The sequence below is a fragment of the Cupressus sempervirens genome, chromosome 8, assembly GCF_028749045.1.
Source record: "Cupressus sempervirens isolate cs-2001-9-10 chromosome 8, ASM2874904v1, whole genome shotgun sequence".
Lineage (NCBI taxonomy): Eukaryota > Viridiplantae > Streptophyta > Pinopsida > Cupressales > Cupressaceae > Cupressus > Cupressus sempervirens.
In genome coordinates, this window is record NC_143125.1 from 372383850 (window position 1) to 372406398 (window position 22549).

The 22549-nt window shown below is 34.3% G+C and overlaps 1 protein-coding gene across 2 annotated transcripts in view; it reads left to right on the forward strand.

Moving 5' to 3' along the window:
• The window catches only part of LOC149542860 (sister chromatid cohesion protein PDS5 homolog A-like), a 241998-nt gene that overhangs the window by 23583 nt on the left and 195866 nt on the right, over window positions 1-22549 (forward strand). For both annotated transcript variants that reach the window (XM_089797769.1, XM_089797771.1), the window contains exons 2-4: window positions 1199-1396; window positions 2099-2280; window positions 3195-3321. In XM_089797769.1, the coding sequence (XP_089653895.1) occupies window positions 1199-1396; window positions 2099-2280; window positions 3195-3321 (507 nt within the window). The remainder of the gene's footprint in view (window positions 1-1198; window positions 1397-2098; window positions 2281-3194; window positions 3322-22549) is intronic.

A 22549-nucleotide genomic window follows, 5' to 3' on the forward strand; every position in this document is an offset into this window, starting at 1 on the left:
CTAATTTCTTTGACATCATTGACAAAAATTTAACAACTTGATTATCAAAACTCTGCTCTGCAGACAAAATCTTTTATTTGTTAATCTATTAGACTTCCTATAATAGGTTGTAATATTTGAAGACATAAGTCATTCTATAAGATCTACAAAATGATTTGGAATAACTGTGACCAATATGTCTGCATGAGTTCAATGATTATTATATTTATTCTTCTACCTTTTGGGAGTGCAAATAAGTTCAATGATTAGTATTTTTATTCCCTATAGATATCTGCAGTTTTTCAATTTTTTTCAGAGATTCTCTATGGTAAAATCCATAGATATCAAAACATTTAGCTCTCTGATTGCTCTACTGAGAAGCTAATGAAGAAGTCACATTGTTACCATATAATAGTCTAATAATTACATAAAAAACACCTTCAATGCAATTTTTTGATAGTATTATTTTTACATTACATGTTTGGTTCTGTAAGATCTGCATTCAGGGAGTACCTTGAGATCAAATGTTTTTTTATGTGCTGTTTTGAATATTCTATTTTTAGATTCCTGATTTGGACAATTAGAGTCTCAAAATGTGGATTTTTTGTTTATACCGTTTGGAAAATATGGAATTTTGTTTATAACATTGCATGTACCATATGTCTAAAGAAAGTTAAGAGGAGGATATCTCTTGAGGATGTCTATGCAGGTAATCAATGAAATATTACTTCTGTGAACTGAGTTGACGCCCATATCTTCATACAAAACTCAATTTTCTTAGTTTTCTAAGTTTAAAGTTATGTTGTTAAACGTAAAGTCATGTTCTGTGGTTTCCTTCCCTTTCTTAAAAGAATCATTTGCACTGCACTTGATTTTCTATTAGATTAATTTTCTTGTTATTAATCTTTAAAAAGTTTCAGATTTTAACATTTCAGTTTTAGTTATATATAAAGCATAATTGCAGCGTTTTGGGCAAGGGCATAGCTCTACATAATTACATTTTGTGATATAAGTGGTCACAGTTATTCCAAACCATTGTACATGTTATAGGAATAACAGAAATAGTTACATAGCATAATAATACAGGAGCAATATTTGTTAGCTGGATCCCTTCGTAGCTGTTCAAGCTATCAATTATCGTTGGAGATTAACTTAATGTCAGAAGCTTGTATAAAATTCTCATACACAACTCTTTTGTGCCTATTGTTTTGACCTGCAGCAAACAGTGAGTTCTCTATCCGAGCTGAATCAGTCTCCAACTTTAAGATCTGTACTGGGACCCATCAATGATGCTCTTGTTCAGCCGGCAGTTCTTCGACATAAAGACAAAGATGCACGACTTCTTGTTGCTGCGTGCTTCAGTGAAATCATGCGAATATTGGCACCTGATCCACCATACAGTGATGAATTGTTAAAGGTAATTTCTGCTTTGTGTGCATTGTCAAGTTTGAGATTATTTAAGCCATTCTGCTGTATGTTCACTGGCTATATTGCTTTATATAGTTTATAAATTATGTACTGAAATGATTTTTCTTACTTTTGGTGCTTTGTCAGTGAAACTCATTTAATACAATATCGATTCAATCTCTTTAGGGTTTTTCAATTGTGTAGTTGTTTTGGCTTTTTTAAGTCCAACTTAAACTTAACTTGCAAAGGCAACCTGTTGTCAGTTCTGTGTAGTTTTGGAGCTCATTTCCATTTTTACTTGTGACCACTCTGAATTTTTAATTTTACCTTATAACTCTAAATTTTGGTTGGTTGACATCTTGCTTGTGGCATTTCCTCACCTCACTTTCCTTTGAATAATTGTTATTCTTATGCTTTTATTTGCATTGCTTAAGAATTCTGATTAAATTTGTTTGAATTCTTGACAAACATCGATTTTAATTTAGTTGAAATTTTGTTGAGAGGTGTATTAAATTTTAAGAATTGAAAGATAATGCATTGCAAAGTAGTGTTTGAGGAACTCTCTAATGATGTTGATTTTTGATCTCTATTTTGATAGTTATTTTGTCTTTGGCACCATGAGTTATATGATCAATTATAGCTCTCATTGTTTTGAACATTGTATACAATAATCACTTTGCATATATTATGCACTTTTTGGTCATACTTGCAGGATATTTTCAAGGTTTTTGTTAGTATTTTTGAAGAATTGGATGAAGTGGAAAGTCCTTACTTTTCAAGGAGGGTGAACATATTGGAGACGATTGCAAAAGTGAGGTGCTGTGTTTTGATGTTGGACATAAATTGTGAAGATGTAGTTTTGGAAATGTTTCAAGTTTTCTTCTCTGTAGTGAGGTAAGAAATGAATACTCCTCAAGTAATAGATGGTTGTTTATATATGTTTGCTTTAGAAAATCATGTTTCCAGAAGCTGGTTGATTTGAATATTAATATTTGGGATGGGTTTGATATACTTTATTGTATGATGTTTGTTTGAACTTTGGACTGATGGGTTTCCATCTATTTCATCAATGTTCTTGAGTGACTACATTTGAAATAGGCATGGAACATGGAAAAATGTTTCCTAGTTGAAAACTAAAATGGTAAGGAAATGTTTTTCCTGTTGTTACTCTCTCAAAATGGATCCTGCATTGTGAGTAAGCAAAGGAAAATTTTATCACTGATTTTCTCTGGCTCAGATACCAACTTCTAGAAAGAAAATAAGCTAAACCAAAGCAAATGGGGAGACAAATAAAATTGAAAAATTAATCAGTTGTACTGTTCATATGTTACATTTTGCAAATTTATGAATCCAATAAGCTGTTTGTTTAGTGACAACACAATTTTCTTAGGATGGTTTACAGGATGATTACATAAACACATATTTTACAAGGGGTTTTACCTCTTCTTTCTGTTTTTTTGCCTCTCTAAGAAGATGGATACTTCTACAAGTGTCTTCTTATCCACTGGTTAGAATTAATTTTGTGAGGAATCTGAGCTATTGTTTATCACATGATTACAGTTTAAAATACAGTTGAGGGCACTTCTTCTTGTCTGTTTTGTAGGATGATGCTGTAAAATGTGCCACATGCCACATGCCATGTATTGTTCATTGATTTTTTAAAAATGGCATTTGCACTGTGTGATAGTTTATCTTTTTTGCACCCTGAGAAGGAAATTTCTGTCCTATTGCTTAAGAAGGTGTTTAATTGGAAGATAGGTAGCTTTTCTGACTCTGTGACTTACCAGCTTGTTTGTGCTGAATTATAGAGAAGGTCATCCACCAAGTGTTCAACAGGGTATGACAGCGATAATGGAACTGATTTTGGAAGAAAGTGGAGATATTTCACAAAGAATGTTAGATTTGATTCTTAGCAATCTTTTGAAGGATCATCGAGTAAGTGTCATGTTTGATATTTTGAATATTTGGTGAAACATGCTTATCTTTTGGAGTTGAAATTTTGTAATTGCAATTCATGCATTCCATAAATCTCAAAATGAAAATTTGTACTTAACTGTTTTATAACACACAGACAACTTATTACACACAGACAACCAAAGTTCACCATTATTGATTTTAGCCATTTTGAGTGGGAGGCCTCCAATATTCCAGGTTCTCTCATCTAAACATTTTCTGCAAATTTGCTTTAAATACCACACAGACATAGCAGACTGTTATATTCTCAGTGTTAACAAGATTGTGTTGCATCTTCCTTAGTTGCAATTTGGGTAGGTTCAGAAATTATTTGAAGCTGGAAACATGAATAGAATTTTCCCAAGGTTGAGTCAAAGATTTTAATGTCTATTCTTTTTGCTATTATTGATTCCTTATAATTGCATTTCATAGCTATGCAAATTTATTCCTTGTCTCTGTGGTTTCTTCCACACGTGTTGAGAATCATTCACTCAAAACCATGTCCTGTCACAAACCTACTTATGTGTGCAACAGGAGCTCACACATTTGGAAATGATTTGGCCTATACAAATGAATGATTATTTAATATTTATGACTATTTGTATATCAGTAGATATGATTCTCATCAAGCATAACCTAACATTAATGGAATTGTGGCTAGATGAAAACAAAATCACATATGAGGCTGAGATATGCACCAGACAATAAAATTTGTTTGGTCCATCCCTAGACAGTTTTAGTGTTTTCATGAATCATTTTGGTGCTCTTACGGAGGGGCTGTGCATTTTTTGTACTCCATGGAAACCTGGAATGGGTCTCAGTGTAGGGAAACTATAATGTCCCCATTTTTGATCATTAAGTATTATAGTTGGCTTTGGCTTTCTTGGTGATCGTTAGCCTTGTTAGAGGTGATGTTTGATGTTGGCAATGAGCTCAGTTGGTCTAGAGGACATTTTGACACTTTTCAAAGTGAATTTGGATCTGGTGTTTCTTCAAGATTCTTGGAGAGAGTGTGTATTTATACTGATAGTAAGTCACCTAGTTGGCCTTGATTTTCATTATTCATTGGCTGTATCATTCTAGTGTAGTCAGATTTTGATTCCAATGTTTTTCAATGGTTTATATAAGGTGTATTTTTGGCTGTAATTTAATTATTTTACTAAGGTCGCTTAATTTTACAAAACAATTTAAATAATACCTTAGTGTAAGTAATAGCTTGTGGAAAAAGAAATAAAAGTTTTAAATGTTGGATGTTCAAGTTCCAACAAAATGATCAAAGTGCCCGGAATATTTAGATAATGTAATAAATCACATTGCGGAGATATAAAGCTTATCTAAATTATAAAGTGATTTTATATTGTGCATTGGAGTAAATTATTATTTTCTCTCATGCTTAAGTTTAGTCAGGCAATTATTTTTTTAATTTTGGTAGTTTCATTCTCGGTGGTCTACCGACTCACTTCTCTTGCTTTCATAATCAATGCTATTGTAAATTGTAAAGTATCTTGATACTGTTTTTCATCTTCCTGGTGAAACATCTAACTCTTTGTGAAGGTTAATCCAAGATTGTGCTTTTTGGAAAGTTCTCAGAATGACTGGAGAGCTCATTTAGTGTTATGCTGATTATTCATTTTTTCTGTAGTGAAACTCTTGTTGTTTTGTTGGGTTGAACTTGGCTCATCTCAGCCTTCTAATCTTGGTAGTGAAAGATACCTCCTTGTTTAATGTGGTCTGGTTTGTTTAGAGTTACAGACTGCCTGAAAAGAAAATTAGGAGGAAAGATTGGAAAAGAAGGTTTCAAGAGCTAGTTTGGTATCATGCAGGTTATTTATTTATATAATTCTTTGTAGTGAAACTTCTGTGGTTTTATGGGGTCAAACTTGGCCCATCTCAGCCTTCTCAAGGATAAAAATGCTCCCAGCTATATTAATATCCATGTGAGAGATAACTCCCTGGATAATGCTGTGTGGTTCATTCACAGTTAGAGGTTGTGCGAAATGAAAGTTTCTAGGAAAGATTGTAGGTATGCAATATTGTGGAGCCTTGCCAGGGTAGAAAAAATTGATAGAGTTTGCAGAGGTTTTCAGGAAAGATTGTGATATTTTGTGGGATGTGAGGAATCAGCCTTATGGAGTGTTTGAGGCATCTATTCCTCATTGAATATCCTTCAAGAAATCGGGCATTGGATTAATCATTTGTTTCAGGTGATAGGTTTAGGTTAACTTGTATACCATACAGTGAAGAATTGTTGGGTGACTATTTCCTCCACCCTAAGTGTGCATTGCATCTTTGTTGGGCATAGTTGACATGTTTACAACAATTAGCTATGGTAATGCATGGCCGTGAGGGTTTCTGAATAGAGTTGAAGTGTTGGAATGTATTACTTGCTAGCCGACTCATCATTGTTTCTGGACATGGGGGCTGTTAGCTGGGCTTGAAGCTTGCAGAAGTGCTGGGCCCTACTTTTGTCGCTGATTCAAACTGCATCTCTTTCAGTGTTGGGAAACATCATTTTCAGAACCTTAACAACAAAGTTGACATTTATAGCATCTATCTTATAAGTTGGGTGTGGCCATTGATGCACCTAACAACCCATTGGAGGAGATGTGGGGATTCTTGAGTGGTAGTTGCAGGTTTAAAATTTTATCATTTAGTTTTCATTTTCTTGTTACTTGTATCTTGCTGTAATGAACAGCAGATTGTAAATCCTATTCTGAATTGAGAAGGATATGATATATTGCTATGCATGTCAATTTTTAAGTATTGTCTTCAACTAGTTTAATGGTGTGTTTATTTCTTGTTCTGTGAATGCCAAACACGATATAAACATTCATTGCAGTACAAACTTTGACTGGTTCCTTTGGCTTTATTCCATTGGGCTATTGGCCTCTCCTTGGACATAAATTGGATTTCATCAATGAGATGCAAGATGCTATGTACAACTACTAGCTTCTCTTCCTTTCTAGAGTATAATACAAATGATGTTATAATCTAGAGTATAATAGATCCTTTAAATAGCCTTGATTGATCCCATCTTCAACTTAGCATCTTGTATAGTGTAACAAATGGGCTGCTGGAGAAGTCCATCCTTTTGAAGCCCAAAGGCAGCGCACCATGTACCCCTTTGGCCTCATGAGACTCCTTGGTCTTATGCCATGAGGTGGCATGCCTTGAAGCTGACCATATCACTCTTCCCCTACTTGTAATTTGTCATTTCCACTACTATGGCCGACCTTTAGAATCGCTTTCCACATATATTATGCGTATATTCTATATATGCGATAACAAGTTATCCATAGCATATTCTATTCAATAATGAGCAGCTATAGATATTATTTTTATGCTATGCTAAGTAGATGCAACTATTACGGAAGTAATTGGTAAAATACTTGCTTGTTATTAATAGAGACCGAAAGGTCATTATATACAAAAGAATAAAACGATGGTTCCTTAGGAAACGATCGTGAAGAATAGAAACATTCTATTCTAATAGAGAAAGCTAAAAAATCGAAAGCAAACTAAAGCTAACTAGATATTTACAATTGATTACCATTAACTAATAATAGATAGGCACGAAAAACGAGGCATCCAGAAAAAGCGGACAACAATCTAGTTGAGCTCTCGAAAAACCCACGAAGAATCTGTAATCAATATTTTTTCAAGGTCAAAAATTAGGGTTTCAAAAAAAAATGCAGTCAGCAGCCATGAAAGCTCGGATTTACAGAAAAATGGCAGAATGCTGTAAAAAAATGCCTGAAAATGGACAATGTTGGTGCTGGAAGAAGCATTTTTGGCAGTGAGAGCACAAAACAAACAGATTCTTCACCCTAAAATCGCAGAAATACAGAATCACGAGCTGCCTTATATCAGCAAAAAACGGCACCAAAGTTTGGCACACACAGGAACAGACACCAGTTTGGCACATATGAACAGTCACAATTTGGAGATTTTCAGACAAATTCGATGATTTATTTCGTGAAAAACCCTAGCTGAGTGTAATACTGGTTTGATTTTTTATGATTGTAATTCTCCAAAAAAACGGACGGAAACCCTAGCCGGGTTTATGTGAAACAATCTCAGAAATAATTTCAAAAAATTTTAACAAAAAATTTCAAAAGAACTTATAATTTTTTGAAAAAATTTGAAGTATTGGCTCTGATACCATATTATGGAAGTAATTGGTAAAATACTTGCTTGTTATTAACAGAGACTGAAAGGTCATTATATACTAAAGAATAAAATGATGTTTCCTTAGGAAACGATCGTAAAGAATATAAACATTCTATTCTAACAGAGAAAGTTAAAAAAGCGAAAGCAAACTAAAGCTAACTAGATATTTACAATAGATTAGCATTAACTAATAATAGAGGACTATCTATTATCGTAATAGCAACAACTATACATCATGAGTCAGTCTTAAATCATAACCAAATATATGCAGCATGATACATCAAACTTTGTAGATGTATGAAAGGCTGAGCTATAATATTATGGTAGCTTTCAGATGCTGTGATCAATTCTTTTGTAGTATATTTCAGCAATAAATATATTATGTCATCTTTTAATTAAGTCACCATCTTTCTTCCAAAAGTACAACACTTTAAGCCCAAACAAGTAAGAAGTTAAATGAATTTGGTTGGAACAATATTGAGAGGTAAGTGGTACAAGAACCTTTTATCAAATTTAAACAACAACTAGTTACAGTTGAGTTTGACCCAAATTAGAATATACGCTATTCTTAAATAACTCAACACACAAAAACCTCATAAAAATATCTTGAATACCATTAAATAAAAAATCTCGCAACACACCGATACAACTATAATTGGAAAACCAGTTGCATCCATTCAACACACAAGCATCCTTGAATTAAACCATTCTCATTAATAGGAGGGTTTTCCTTGTAGAATCTATTTGCCAGCAAGAATTTTGCCCTTAGGTGAAAAGATGAATGTATAGTTGATCCCCAAAAAAATGGGTTTGTTATATACATTCTGAGGAAATTAATATTATTTTCTTTTTCAGTATCTTTCTCCAAAACTTAAATTTAAAAAAGTGTTTTGAAAGATGTGTTAATTAATATTACTTTTGGGTTCCATTCTTGTCGCTCGTTTTTAAAACTACCTTTTCAACAATAAAACATAAGTTCCGTTTTATGAATAAATTATAAATATATGTTTTACTATTTTCCTTGCACCACCCCATCTGCTGAAAGATCCCCTCTATGAACCTCTAGGAAAATGTCGAGTTTGGTTGTGAAATTGACTTTGACCAGCAGAGTGGTGATTGGTTTTTGATTTTGTTGTTTTTGCTATTTTTTTGAGTTTTGATAATGTTTTTTGCAAGAAATGAACAACTACTAAACTATGCAAACTCTGAATCATTTAACTGAGAATGCAAGTGCCAAACTGAAAGTAATTGCTGAATAATTTATTGATGTAAAATGAGTGGAAGTCGTACCAGGCAGCTGCTGGAAACATCTTAAGAAATCTGAGACCATGCAATATTGAGTTTTGTTCAAAATTGCACTGTAACAGTCCATAAGCTGCTGGTATTGGCTACAGGCGGGCTTATACGATTTCTGGGAGCTGATGGTAGAATCCACATCACTATTTTGCTGCTAACTATATCCGATCTGCTCTGAATGACTGCAAAACGTAATATCTTCAGTGCTATATGAATAGAACTCTCCTTTGGATGATGACGTCAAACACCAGTTCAAGTCTTTGGAATAAACCCATAAATAAATGATAAACAGCAATAAGGGAAACATAACAAATAAAACCAACACCAGAAGTTACCCTGGGAAAACCTTCTAAAATGAAGGAAAAAACCGAGCCACACAAGAAACGATCATTTTATTGATAATATGGATTCTAGAGTACAATAGCTTCCGCTTGATGCGATATATATACTGTGAATAGAGACTCTTCACATTCCAACCAAAGGTCTCCTCAAATTCCAAAACATAACTGTTTATTTTTAAGTACAACTCTTCGTATTTCCATGCCTTAATGCATGTTGTATGACACATGTCTTTATATTTAATATTACAGTTCATCATAATGTCATTATCAGCTGAAGGTGACTATAACAGTATTAATAATTAACGCCCAAAGATAAAGATCTCTATCATAGCTACAATCTCCAACACTCCCGCTTTGCGATAGAGAGATCTTTATTTGAACAGTCACACAAGACTGGAACCAAAATGTGAATGATAAAATCTAATCACATAGATCCTTCAAAATTCATGGAATCACTCAACATGGAAACCCTACAAGAAACCCAACCAACTTTCATCATAGATTCTCTCAATATGACCCCAAAGAAACAATTTACTCATTGTTAATAATCATGGAATCACTCAACATGATAGACTTGTAACAATTACTCATAATCATGGAATCACTCAACATGATGGATGGCAATTTTTATTTATAACTAATAATCATGAAAAATGTGCAAAAAATCATATTCAACTTTCATCACAGACTTTTTCAATGTGATGCTGTCATGGAATCTCTCAACATGACAGGTTAGTAAGGTTAACAACCAACATTTATCACGGACTCTCAATGTGATACAGTCATGGACTCTCTCAACATGACTTCCAACTCCTGTCACGGAATCTCTCAATGTGATGACATCATGGACTCTTTCTACATGATGTTCAATATGAATCTCTCATAAGTGAAAGAGTTATTAGGTTGTCCTTACAACTTATTATTAATTTAATGTGAATAATAACTCATAAAATCACAATTGAAACTCTTTTCCAGCAAGAATCTCAAAATCTAACTAGAGTTTCAAAAAATACACATTAACATCATATTTATTTTAATGGCGGGGATTCCATAATGACTCCTTCTCAATCAAGATCACCATAAGAAAATTGCAAATGAAAACATCCATCTGAAGTTAAAATCTCTTCCTCTAAAGCAAAGCTTCCTCATATAATGAAGATATATAATATCAGTTCAGTCACATGACCGCAAGTCTCCATGTTCATTTCTGTAGTCAGTATATAATCTTGTTGCATCCTGCAGCCAAGAGAGATAAATCAACTTATTAAAAAAACATACTATTTCCAAAAATTGTATGATCTATACAGGAAGTATAATTGAAAAAAGATATTTTTCTCTATGCTGGTGACACTCCATTATTATATAACATACACTATTCTCAGCAATCAATTCAAATATACAAGGAAGGAAAGAATTTTTTTTAATCTCTTTGATTTTCTCCAATGTTGCTGCCAGACATTTGCCTTGTCACTGATAGGCCTTTCTTGCCTTTGCAACTTTATTCAATGTATCAAAATCTGGAACTCTCAATTCTCACATATTGCAGACATAAATCACTGATAATATTGGAATATCAGAAGACTTTTCTCTCTCCAACCTTAAATCGCAAAACAACTTGAACAGATGAGAGTTAGACAAACAATGCCGATACATAAGCTTTTAAGTTGGACTTTTAATAATATGAATAAATTCTAACAGAAGATTTAGAAGAATCCCACTGTAACGCCCCGCCAAGGGATCCAAAAGAATTAACCTAAAGTTTCACTAAGTTTGCTAAATATTTTTTTTTTAAAAGTAAGAATGTATAACATACACATCAAACACATAGTAGTGGAAGCAATAACATGTAATCATCGACAAACATACATTGCAAGTTACATTTCCTAAGGATCCCAAGACGTTGAGTCACGTTTAAATTTAATTAATTCTAAGTCTAACAACTATCACATACATATGAAAGAATAATCAGAAAGTCCCATGTCCATTATATACATTTGTTCCGAATGCCTCTTGGCAAATTAATTCGGAATGCTCAATCATCCTCTGTACAAGTCACAGGGTATGAAAGGCTTAAAAGAATATACATATGTAAAGATAAAGATACAACATCCTCAAATCCATGATACAAGGTACAGTAAAAATATATAAATCTATTCACCATACCTGATACATCCATACATCCATAATGATAAAACATCTATCATAAAATCTAACCATCCATCATAATAATCCAAGAACATAGTGAAGATAAATGCCAATCACGAAAACTCCAGCCACGGTGATCATGGAACGGATCTCAATGGTAAGAGTAAAAAGCACTACCACCCGACCGCGTGGAACCTAAATGGTCCACTCCCACCGCGCTGAGGAGATAGTCTCAAGTCCCAAATAGGATAACAAAACCTATAATCATAAATAATCTCTAAGTCCAGGAAATCCTATAAGTATGCTAACTTAAGGGTTCCTAAAAAGATCGACATCTAAATCCCAGAGGTACCACAAGACACGTAGGAAACCTAATATGCAAGCGGAAAAGTGTCATCGCAAAAGTCACGTAGAAGTTACCCGAGCAATCCCTTAGGAATCCCGGGTCCCTACTGATCCCTGTGGCCACTAGTATCCTCTCGTACTGACGAGGCATACTATGGAGTGCAAGGTCGTAACCAAGCGTTCTCTCTACCCCATCCTAGTCTGTACTAGCACTCAAGGCATGGGAGAGAACATACAATTATCTTATTAGGTTCATTTTCCCTTATTTAATGTAAATGTTTTCACTTATTAAAACAACTTACAATGGGTTACTCCAGGCAGCCTCTTAGGGCCCCGATCCCCATTGCAAGCCACTTCCCGACACTACACATAGATAACCTACCCTAGGCTCATGAAATCATAAATCAAAGAATCATAATAAAACCACCTCAGTCCTATACAAGCAACTGAAAAGACATCATAAAAGATAAGCCACAAAACTACATCAGTTCTTCATGAGCAACAGATAAGCACCAAATAATAATCATATGACCACGACAGTTCTCTATCAGCAACTGAAGGCATCAATGATAGATCACAAAATCCAATGGTTCTCCAATGAGCAACTAGAAAATATCTCAATAGTAAATTACAACACTGATCAAAGACTCCAAAATGGTCAAGTCAAAACATGACATCATCAAGAACATAACAAACACTTCAGTCCTTTCAAGCGATCGAAAAGCAATCCAAGTATAACTGATCGAGACTCAAAAATGGTTATCAAATATAACTGATCGAGACTCGAAAATGGTTAAGTCAGGTATCTTAAATACATACATCATAGCTTCACACAAGGAAACTGGAAAGCAATAACCAACAGTAATCACGAACATGTCATAGAGCATATCAACACATCAACAGGGTTGGGTTTAAAAGATCGAGATCAAAACAACATAACATCACATTCACATAATCCCCGAGCCTTTGGTAACAACCTAGGACTGGTCAATGCTAGGACAAAACCTAAACACCCCATAATACAGATAACACATAGAAATATAGAATAGTCTCACAATTTGATTTAATCCTAATAATACAACGTTAATTCAAATGTACGGGTTTCTATTCTCGTTTCCAGTGTATAATTTAGGTACTTATGAATTACAATATATCCCTTAACCTATCCTTATATTATCAACTCCTAGAATTATCAATTATTAATAATTAATATAATTACTAATAATTTTATTAATTAAAATAACCTTATTTTAAATAAACAATAATAAAACTTTGTTAATACTTTCATTTAAATACTAATTAAGAATTATTAATAATCTTATTAATAATTTTATTTAATAATAATTAATAATATCATTAAAACTTTTTTTTTTTTAATAAATATTATTAATTAAAATAATAATTAAATACAATTAATATTATTAAAATTAAAAATCAAAACAAAACATAAATAAAACTTTACATTACTTGATATAAGCCATCGGCCTTTAGTTGGCCAGCGCGGCAGGCCTGCTGACGCAGGGTACCTGCGCCAGCAGACTGCCGGCGACAGTCTTAAAAGGTAGGTACGAGGGGGGTGTGGGTATTCCCGCCCTCTCCCACCAACATTTAAAATTTTATATATATATATATATATATATTTTATTTGTTTAAAATTTTATATAATACTTTTCAAATATATTTAATTTTAAAAAACATTGTTTTAAACAATTTTCTTTTTTCAATATATATATATATATATATTTATTTATTTTTTAATAAATGATTGAAATTTTAATCTGATAGAACTAACCACTTAGATCTCTAAATTAAAATATTCGTTAAAAGAATATCGTCTCTTTTCAGTATAAAAATTTATATAACAAATTTCTTCTCTTTCATTTTAATAAAAAATTTCAATCAAGATTTTCTTTTCTTTCAAAAGCTCTCCCTAGTTTAATTTGTAAAATTCTATCATCTAGAACGAGGGTTTCAAATTGATTTATTCTTCCAATACTATTATATAGATGAAATACAATATAGTATCATAAGGTTCATAAGAGGGCGAAAGGATCAAACAGTGAAATCCAGACAATTCGGATTGATAATCCACAAGCACGAAGAAGACAAGATTATCAAATTGCATAATTCAACCCGTGATCAAACACAAGACCCTACCTCAACCTGATGCTATTATGCAATCTCCAAAAACTGTAAGAGAATTCGCTCCTCTTCAATAACCTTCTTCTGAAAATCTTCTTTAGAATTTGCCTTCTGAAATTTGCTTCCAAAAGTTGTCTCCCAAAATTTCTGTCTTCCCCAAATTCCTTGTCCAAATTCGTGTCCCAATTCGTGTCCCTCAAAAATGAACCCCCAAAGTTGTGATAAGCAAATTCTCCTCAAATCGGGGCACTAATTGTGCGTTCACCCGAGAAGACTCATTGCATAACTCAGTTAACTCCCAAATTAACCTTTATTATCTTTTCTTTTATTTTGCATTCGTCTTTCATGCACATTAAGTTGAATTATAAAATAACTTTATTTAATAATCCACTTGACTTCTATTTTAAATTAATTTATTACTTTAATCTCATGTGCACTTTATGAAATTAAAATAATATTATTATTTTCTATTATTTAATCTTTTAATTTAATTCTCATATTTAAACTCATGCTTAGATCATGCGATCTATAATTTTTAATAATTTAATATCTTTCAATTTTTAATTTATTTTAGAACTTAATTGATAACATATTTAATTAATTTAATTAACAATAATATTTAGCATTTATTTAAAAATGAACTCTAAATATATTATTATTAAATTAAATAAATATTATCCTGTTCTAAATTTATCTTTGAACTTTAATCTCCAAATTTAGTTCTTTTATTTAATTAATTTCTCAATTAATTAAATATTAAAGATATCAAAATAATTCTCTATTAAATTAAATCATTAATTAATCTTTTTAATTAATTTCTTTTATTTTAAACTTATGCACGCATCATGCAATGTAGAATCTTTTTAATAATTTAATATCTTTTCCACTTCTTAATTCATTTTAGAAACTTAATTAATAAAATATTTATTAATTCAAATAATAATAATATTTAGCATTTATTTAAAAATGAACTCTAAATATTTTATTATTAAATTAAATAAATATTATCACGTTCTAAATTTAAACTTTTAACTTTTATCACCAAATTTACTTCTTTTTATTTAATTAATTTCTCAATTAATTAAATATTAAAATGTCATAATAATTTTTTCATTAAATTAAATCATTAATTAATCTTTTAATTAGACTTAATTAATAAAAATTACACCAAAGACTCATAAAGCAACATACGAAAACCCATCATTGCAAAGCACATACTAAAACAAACAAAATGGTTATAATCACGAATTAACGTCATTTGACACATTCGGAGGGTACTGACTCAAATACTTGTCTTAATTTTCAATTAGGACAAATGGCTTAAAGGTATGGAATTTGGACTTAAGAATTTATCTCCCCTCTCTTACCATTGAGATAATGCGATAGGGTACGCTCATCCTGGCAATTCAGGGAAGTTGATACCCGGTACCTGCAACCTGCATAAAATCCACGCATGTACAAACACAATATTCTAAGCTAAACAGACAATGGCAAGAAGTGGTGCATCGTGTAGATCCCGACTAGCAGGTGACTACGACTCCCTTCCTTAACCACATCAGAAACACCATACATAAATAAAATAAACACGCACACCATACACATGCAGTATGGGGTAAGTATCCATAAGAAAGCACATGGAATAATAAACCATCTAACTAATCATCATCGATAACTGAAACCATTGAATAATCATCATACATGCATGAAATATAGAGTACCAAGTAATCCCATCATATAATAAACTGAGTGTAAAACAATATCTGATAATCTCTAAAATAATAATACTAATCATCAAACATAAATTGGCCTAAAAGAGTTTGGCAAGGATGACAGAAATGCGACTTAGGGGTAGGCACTACACCCACGCATAAAGGACAAGCAAGATTGTACAAATATTTTCGGCCCTTGAAACTGATATCTCCAATCTTCCAGAATCCACTATGTTTGGCCGATTTTGGAGTTGGTGTCTCAACATATCGTTCCCGCATTATTAATTTGCTTTCAATCAACATGACATCTGGCATCTCTGTCAGGAATGATAACTGTTTGCTTCTAGCTGAGAATGCAAAGATTATGTTGGAAGCAGTTACCTTTGATTGAAAATGTTCATTGCTTCTTGTTCATTTTCTTTGCCAAGCTTCATATTGACTTCTGCAACATGTATCCGAGACATGTTATTCAATCATTACTAGTATTGCCATGCGCGTCTTCTGCTCAGATTTTTTTTTTGGGCATCTCTATAATGTGATCGGGTTGTCTCCTTTTCTAATTCAACTTTGTTCGGCGACTCGGTTGCGATTATAAAGAGGGGACCTCAATACAAAAACGACTGGTGCATTTAATCAGAATCAAGTATTTCGATAAAAGAATCAACGCACCAAAAAAAAAACGACTCTCTTCATACTACTCTGACTCTACACGATAAACAAAGATTCCCAACTTCTAATTGTATAGGTGGATTATGTGCCTTTGTGTGCAACATGAGTCTACTAAGGCTACGTCCTCCTCCAGTAATTGCCAAGATGTCTGAGCAATACTTTCTCCACACAGAAGTCTTCAAACTGTCTTGTGAAAAGAACCAACAACAACTAAACCAAACAAGGGAGCATTAAAACAAGTCTTTGCAATCCACAACCCAGTCTGCATGTGCTTTAGGCCACATCCTTATGCAAACACAGTCACACCCAATTGATGCGATGGCAAAAAATGAATATGGCAGCAATAATGTTTGTTGTGCTCCCCAAAGTTATCAGCTAACATTTGCAATGGAAGATAAAGCTCCCAGCTTGTGTGCGTATGAAACCTTGCATCAAAATTAAGCTTAGAACAATGTTACCAGCATGAAGTTGCATTCCCAACAGTTTCTCCAATCAGCCATTGGCACAAACAATAAGTTTCAAACATTCATCAATGTAATTTCATAAGTCTCAGGGCCATATCCATTGACGTGAAAACTGTCAGAAAAACGGGATATCGTCCCTTCCAACCCTGTAATTATTCTCCTTTTAGAGATTGTTCCTCCCAAAACTAACCTTCCTCTTCCTGAATTCCATACTCTTCTTTTTGCACCAAAATTCACATGAGATGCAAGCAAAAAATTACTTTTGAAAAGAAGAGCTGAACACATTGGCAATTCTCAGCTCCAACAAATGACATATGAACTTCTTTATTGCTGATATCTAACTTGGCTTTCATATCATGTTGGAATAAATGCAGAAATGAATGCTAAACAGCAATAAGAGAAACGTAACAAATAAAACAAACACCAAAAGTTACCTTAGGAAAACCCTTCTAAAATGAAGGGAAAAACCCAACCATCCAACAAAAGATTATTTTATTGATAATATGGATTCAAGTGTACAATGCCTTTTGTTTGATGCGATATATATAACGTAAAGAGAGACTCTTCACATTCCAATCAAAGGTCTCTTTTAATTCCAAAACATAACCTTTTGTTATTACATGCCTTAGTGTGTGTTGTATGATACATGTCTTTATATCTAATACTACAATTTATTATAAATGTCCTTTTCAGCTAAAGGTGACTATAACGGTTTTAACTCCCAGAGATAAAGATCTGTATCGCAGCTACAATCTCCAACACAAATTATGTGGCTTTGGGTGGCTAGAATGCTGCTACAAAAGTCACCAAATTCTCCAAATCCAATTAGTCACCAAATGGAAACTTCAGCTGGAAACTGTAAGCAGCTCTCCTGGCTTATGGCATTAGACATTCCTGTCAGCACAATTGCTCACTCATGTCTCCAAATTGCAAGTTGTTACCACACCTAGCAATTTTGGGCGTTGTTGATGAAAAGAACTCACTGTCAACACGGCAATCAACTGCAAATTTTCACCCAATTGGATTTTGCATATACACCAGACGAATTAGGGGCCATGTCCTAATGTTTTGCACTCAAGAATGGTTGTTCCTGAGCACCTGACCTGCTGTATTCCTCACTACAAATTTCTCAACCTTCACAATGCAAAATATGAATTCTTTATCCACAAAATAGCCGCCCAGATCCATATCATCTTCCCTCCATATTTGTCCCACAAATATCTCTTCAGAATTCAGCCCTGCCGTCCACAACTTCCTCTTCTATTCTTGCACACATGACATTTTAAATGTAATTTGAGCTCTTCTCTATAGTTGAATGAAGTCCAAAAATCAACTCCAAGATGCATTCACGGGCCAACCATGGATTTATTAAAATCTTTGCCTCTGTTAATTTTTCCATAATCCAAACTAAGGCTTCATTAAAATTTATCTACTCACCACTTAAAAAAAACATCTGGCTTTATTTTAAATTAAATAACAAACCTTTTCTTTAAAAAAAAAAAGAATTGGATATTAATGGCCTTTATTTATTTAATATTAATTGCACCCCGCGCCCCCCCTCCCCCCCCCGCCCCCGCCCTTGCCCACCCAATTTATTATAAACTTATTTAATGAAGTGAATTTATAATTCACTTTTACCTTTTTATTTATTTAAATGAATCTGAAATATAATAAAGTGAATTTATCATCCACTAATAATACTTTATTAAAAATTTTCATTTAGGAAATTTAATTTATTTCCGTTTTTAAATATTTAAATAACCCTAAGCTTCAAATGGGTCCACAAGTCATTGTAGTCGCTCCGTGAGCCCTGTGGTTAGTCCCCTAAACATCCTCCTAGCTTATAGGAACCCAATAATAAGCCAAGCTCCTTTCGCTTGGAAAGGGGACATTACAGTCCTCCCTTCCCAAAGATTGCTAGTCCACCCACAAGCAATGCTCCACTATACCATCACAATTTGAGACATACTGTATGTTGAACTCCGATGACTCCTGCTGCTGCAGTCTGATATAAATGTTGTGCAACCCCAATGCCTAGAAGATCTCACCAATGCTCTAAAGTGTTTGTTCCATTGTGAAATCAGTGCCTAGGCCCCACATCAAAGCATAACCCTTGCTGTGTGCTACACAAGAGGAGAGTAAGACATCATCGCCATAGAATATCCATTTGCATATAGAAGTCCTACACTATGAGGATGAAACCTCTCCTACCTTGCAATACACGCGAACGACCATCCATAGACCAGCAACAAACATAACACCAACCGAGTGCTCCAAACAATGCAAATCCAAGAGGAATGCCCCATAATCTATCCACCCAATAGACAAACCTCTCTGTGACCCCATTCTATTAAAATGTTAGGGTGCACCTAGTTTGATCTCAGAGAACATTGGATAATGCTGGCTATGGTAACCATGGAGCCAACTAGATCCAAGAAACATAGTCACCCACTAACAATGCGATCACTAACTAATCTAGGGAAATAGGTAATGTAACCAAGGATGACCCAAGGATATCAAAACACTTGCAATAGGGAGCTCATGTGTCGTTGGCCCACTAAGGTTGTTGTCAAGCAAATCACTAGAAACATGAGAAGGTTAATCAATCTCATCATCAAGGCCAACAATCATACTCATTTTTGCTATGTTTGTAGATAATTGTCGTAGTGCTTTAAGCACCACCTTTCTACCATCGACTATGAACTCAAGTTGTATCCTTGTGAAGTCCTGCACATATTTGCCCAAGGACTGCAACCACTTACCGTATTAGTCCCACCAAGCTCCATGACACCAAATGCATCTGTCAATGTAGTCACCCATTTGTATACCCTTGCATGTAGTCAATGTAGTCCTGGGATTCTCTCTACGTGCAACCCTTGCTTGGCAACCAATCCCTCATCTACAAAATTATGAGCAGCTCTGTTGTCCACCAAACAAGTCAATTGCTACCCCATGATAACACACTGGAGGTCTAAGGGGCGAATCCTTAGAACTTCTAACATAGTGGCGATAGTGCCCTGTAACACACCTACTGCAACATCATCAAGCTTTACTTGTTGTGTCTTTTGCTATCCCTTGTGTAATATCTGTCGTCGGTAGAAACTGTGTAGCCGACGGACCCCTTCGGGAAGGTTCGGCTAGAAGTATTTATACCCCGTCTGGGATCATTGTAAACCATCTTATCTTATGCTCTGTATGTAATCTCTTGGCATATGCGAATGATAAACAAAGTATTGCTGTTGCTGTTCATTGTCTATGTGCATTAATCAATTAATCAATGTAGTAAACATTTGGTGCCGTTGCCCTACGAACCTGGAAGGAGGGAGGAATGAAGCTTAATGTCAAATCAACTTAACAAGGATCGAAATAAGATAAAGGGAAAAGATGGAATACGTACTGTGCAAGAAAATTTAATTTTAACACAAGCAGCAGAACACAGGAGGTTTCAAAAGACTGCCGATGGGCATCGAAGCGCTTAGGAATTATTGGAGGAGACTCGATAGCGGGTGGAATTGGTGGAAGAAGCAAGGGAGGAATTTTTGAACTTGTATTTGCCGAGGGAAGAGAATCTAGAGGGAAGGGAATTAACTCGCATGGCTTGAAGTGCCAAGGGAGCATGAGCATGGAGTGAACTCTTCGTTTGCGATACACTTTTGGAACGGTAAGACCCTTCTTCACCAGAGAACACAGCCGCTGAAGATAAGATAACCTGTTGAAGAGAGTATCGGTGTGGGAGTGTAGAGCGCCAGTGTGGGAGTGACACATGGATTCAGAAGGATTTGAGCATCCGGACTGAGCAAGTCTATGAGTTGCGTTGGCAACAACATTCTTTAGGATCACAACCTTCTCTCAAATGTATATCCTTTCTCTATTGTATTTTGTGGTCTCCTTTTTTTGTTAGTTTTGAAGTTGCTAGGAGATGATTTTTCTTTTGGGGGGAATGATGTCGTCGGTAGAAACTGTGTAGCCGATGGACTCATGTTGTCGGTAAAGATTTTGTAGCCGACAGGTAGATTAGGATTATGTAGACCACGGACCCCTTTGGGAAGGTTCGGCGGGAAGTATTTATACCCCGTTTGGGATCATTGTAAATCCTCTTATCTTATGCTCTGTATGTAATCTCTTGGCATATGCAAATGATAAACGAAGTACTGCTGTTGCTGTTCATTGTCTGTGTGCATTAATCAATAAATCTATGCGGTAAACAATATCCTACTAGATATTTTATCCAAACTTTCTCACAAACAAATTTAAAAAAATAGCATATATCTTTTTGCAAATAAAACCAGCAATATAATCCAAGAAATGCTCATTAAGGTACTCTGTTTAAAACAACTCTAGATTTGCTATTGTATTATAAACTAGCAATACAACAACATGCATATAAAATCCAATCTTAGAAACAAAAACAACACTCATATTGGAGTTACATAGAAAAGAACCGGTAACACCAGAAGTGAACTTTGTTGCGAATCCATCTCTAATGCTGAATTAGGTTGGTGTTTGATTCAGCGAGGAGACCTTGAAGGTTTCCGTTCTCAAGTTCTGAACATGAAGCTGAACACTTTAGAGAAATTCAAGACACAAACTCAATATCCAAGTATACCCAAAATGAATAAGCTTCATTGTTTTTATGCTCAAAACAATGACCCTTTAGCTTCCTTCTCTTGTCCTTTCGTCTTTTTCTTCTTTCTCACCTCTAGCCCACTTTATAATGTCAAATCGACCCATTTTTATAATTTGCATTAAGCTTCCATAAGCTGAATTTAATATTTTATGACATTGACTTTAGAATATCTAGTGTCGCAAAAAGGTGACATTACAGTCCTCCCTCTTCGAGATTGCTTGCCCTTAAGCAATTGATTCTAGGATCCCATATCATTCTGCAAGCTGCTGTACAACTTTTACTGGAAACTATGAAATTAGATTGCAACCCATCTACCAATAAGATCCCTAGATCCATGTCAACTTGAGAAATATTGTCGCACCTACCTGGTGCATTATTTTGATCACAATCGTGTCAATTCTCAGATAGTAAAGCAACTCAACATAGTACACATAATACAAAATGACCATCCTGTTAACTCCTGGATCCTAAATCAACTTGTCAGCTCGATCCTGTGTAGAAATAGGTGTCTATCGATCTATCATCATCTTTAATCAACCATTTGAACAAGCAGAGCACCCACCAAAAACCAAAAATGTCTCCAATATGCATGAAGTCCAACTCACTAGATTACCACAAGCTGGTGCTATAATCTGAATCAGGAATAGGGATGATACCCATGTTATCACTGTGCCCTTGTACTAGAAGGAAAATCATCTCGTAAGGTAATTGCCTCAAGATGAGATCGATCTGCAACTCGTTATCTTCTAAAGGCTGAGCCAAATCTGAAAATATAATAGCAGACCAAGCGGAGCAGCCATTGTTAACCAGGGTATGCATACAAATAAAATCTCCAATCAGTAAGGATGCTGCTGCCGTATAATAAGAACTTGGTGGCAAAACATTAGGTGAGCTGTAGGAACCTTTATCTCCTGGTTCACTATTAAATTGATTAATACCATCAGCTGAATCACCATCTTCATTAATGCAAAGATCATCATCAAATGAAATCTTAGAATTATTTTCACTTGGTTCATCTCTATCCACATAGCATTGTGAAGATATACATTTGCTATCATAAAAATCAGAGTTCTCATGGTTGTCTTCATGCTGGTCCTTATAGTCTTCTTCAGCATAATGAACCTCGCATAGATAAGGTGAAGTGTATATATTATCCTCTATTTCATTCTCATCAAGGGTATGAATCCTTTCTTTTACTTGTATGATCTCCTTAGTCTTAGGTTCTTTATCATCATCTTGGTGAATGTCTGTCTTAGAAATCTGATTTTTAGCTTGATGTAATGAGTTTTGTGTCATACTTAG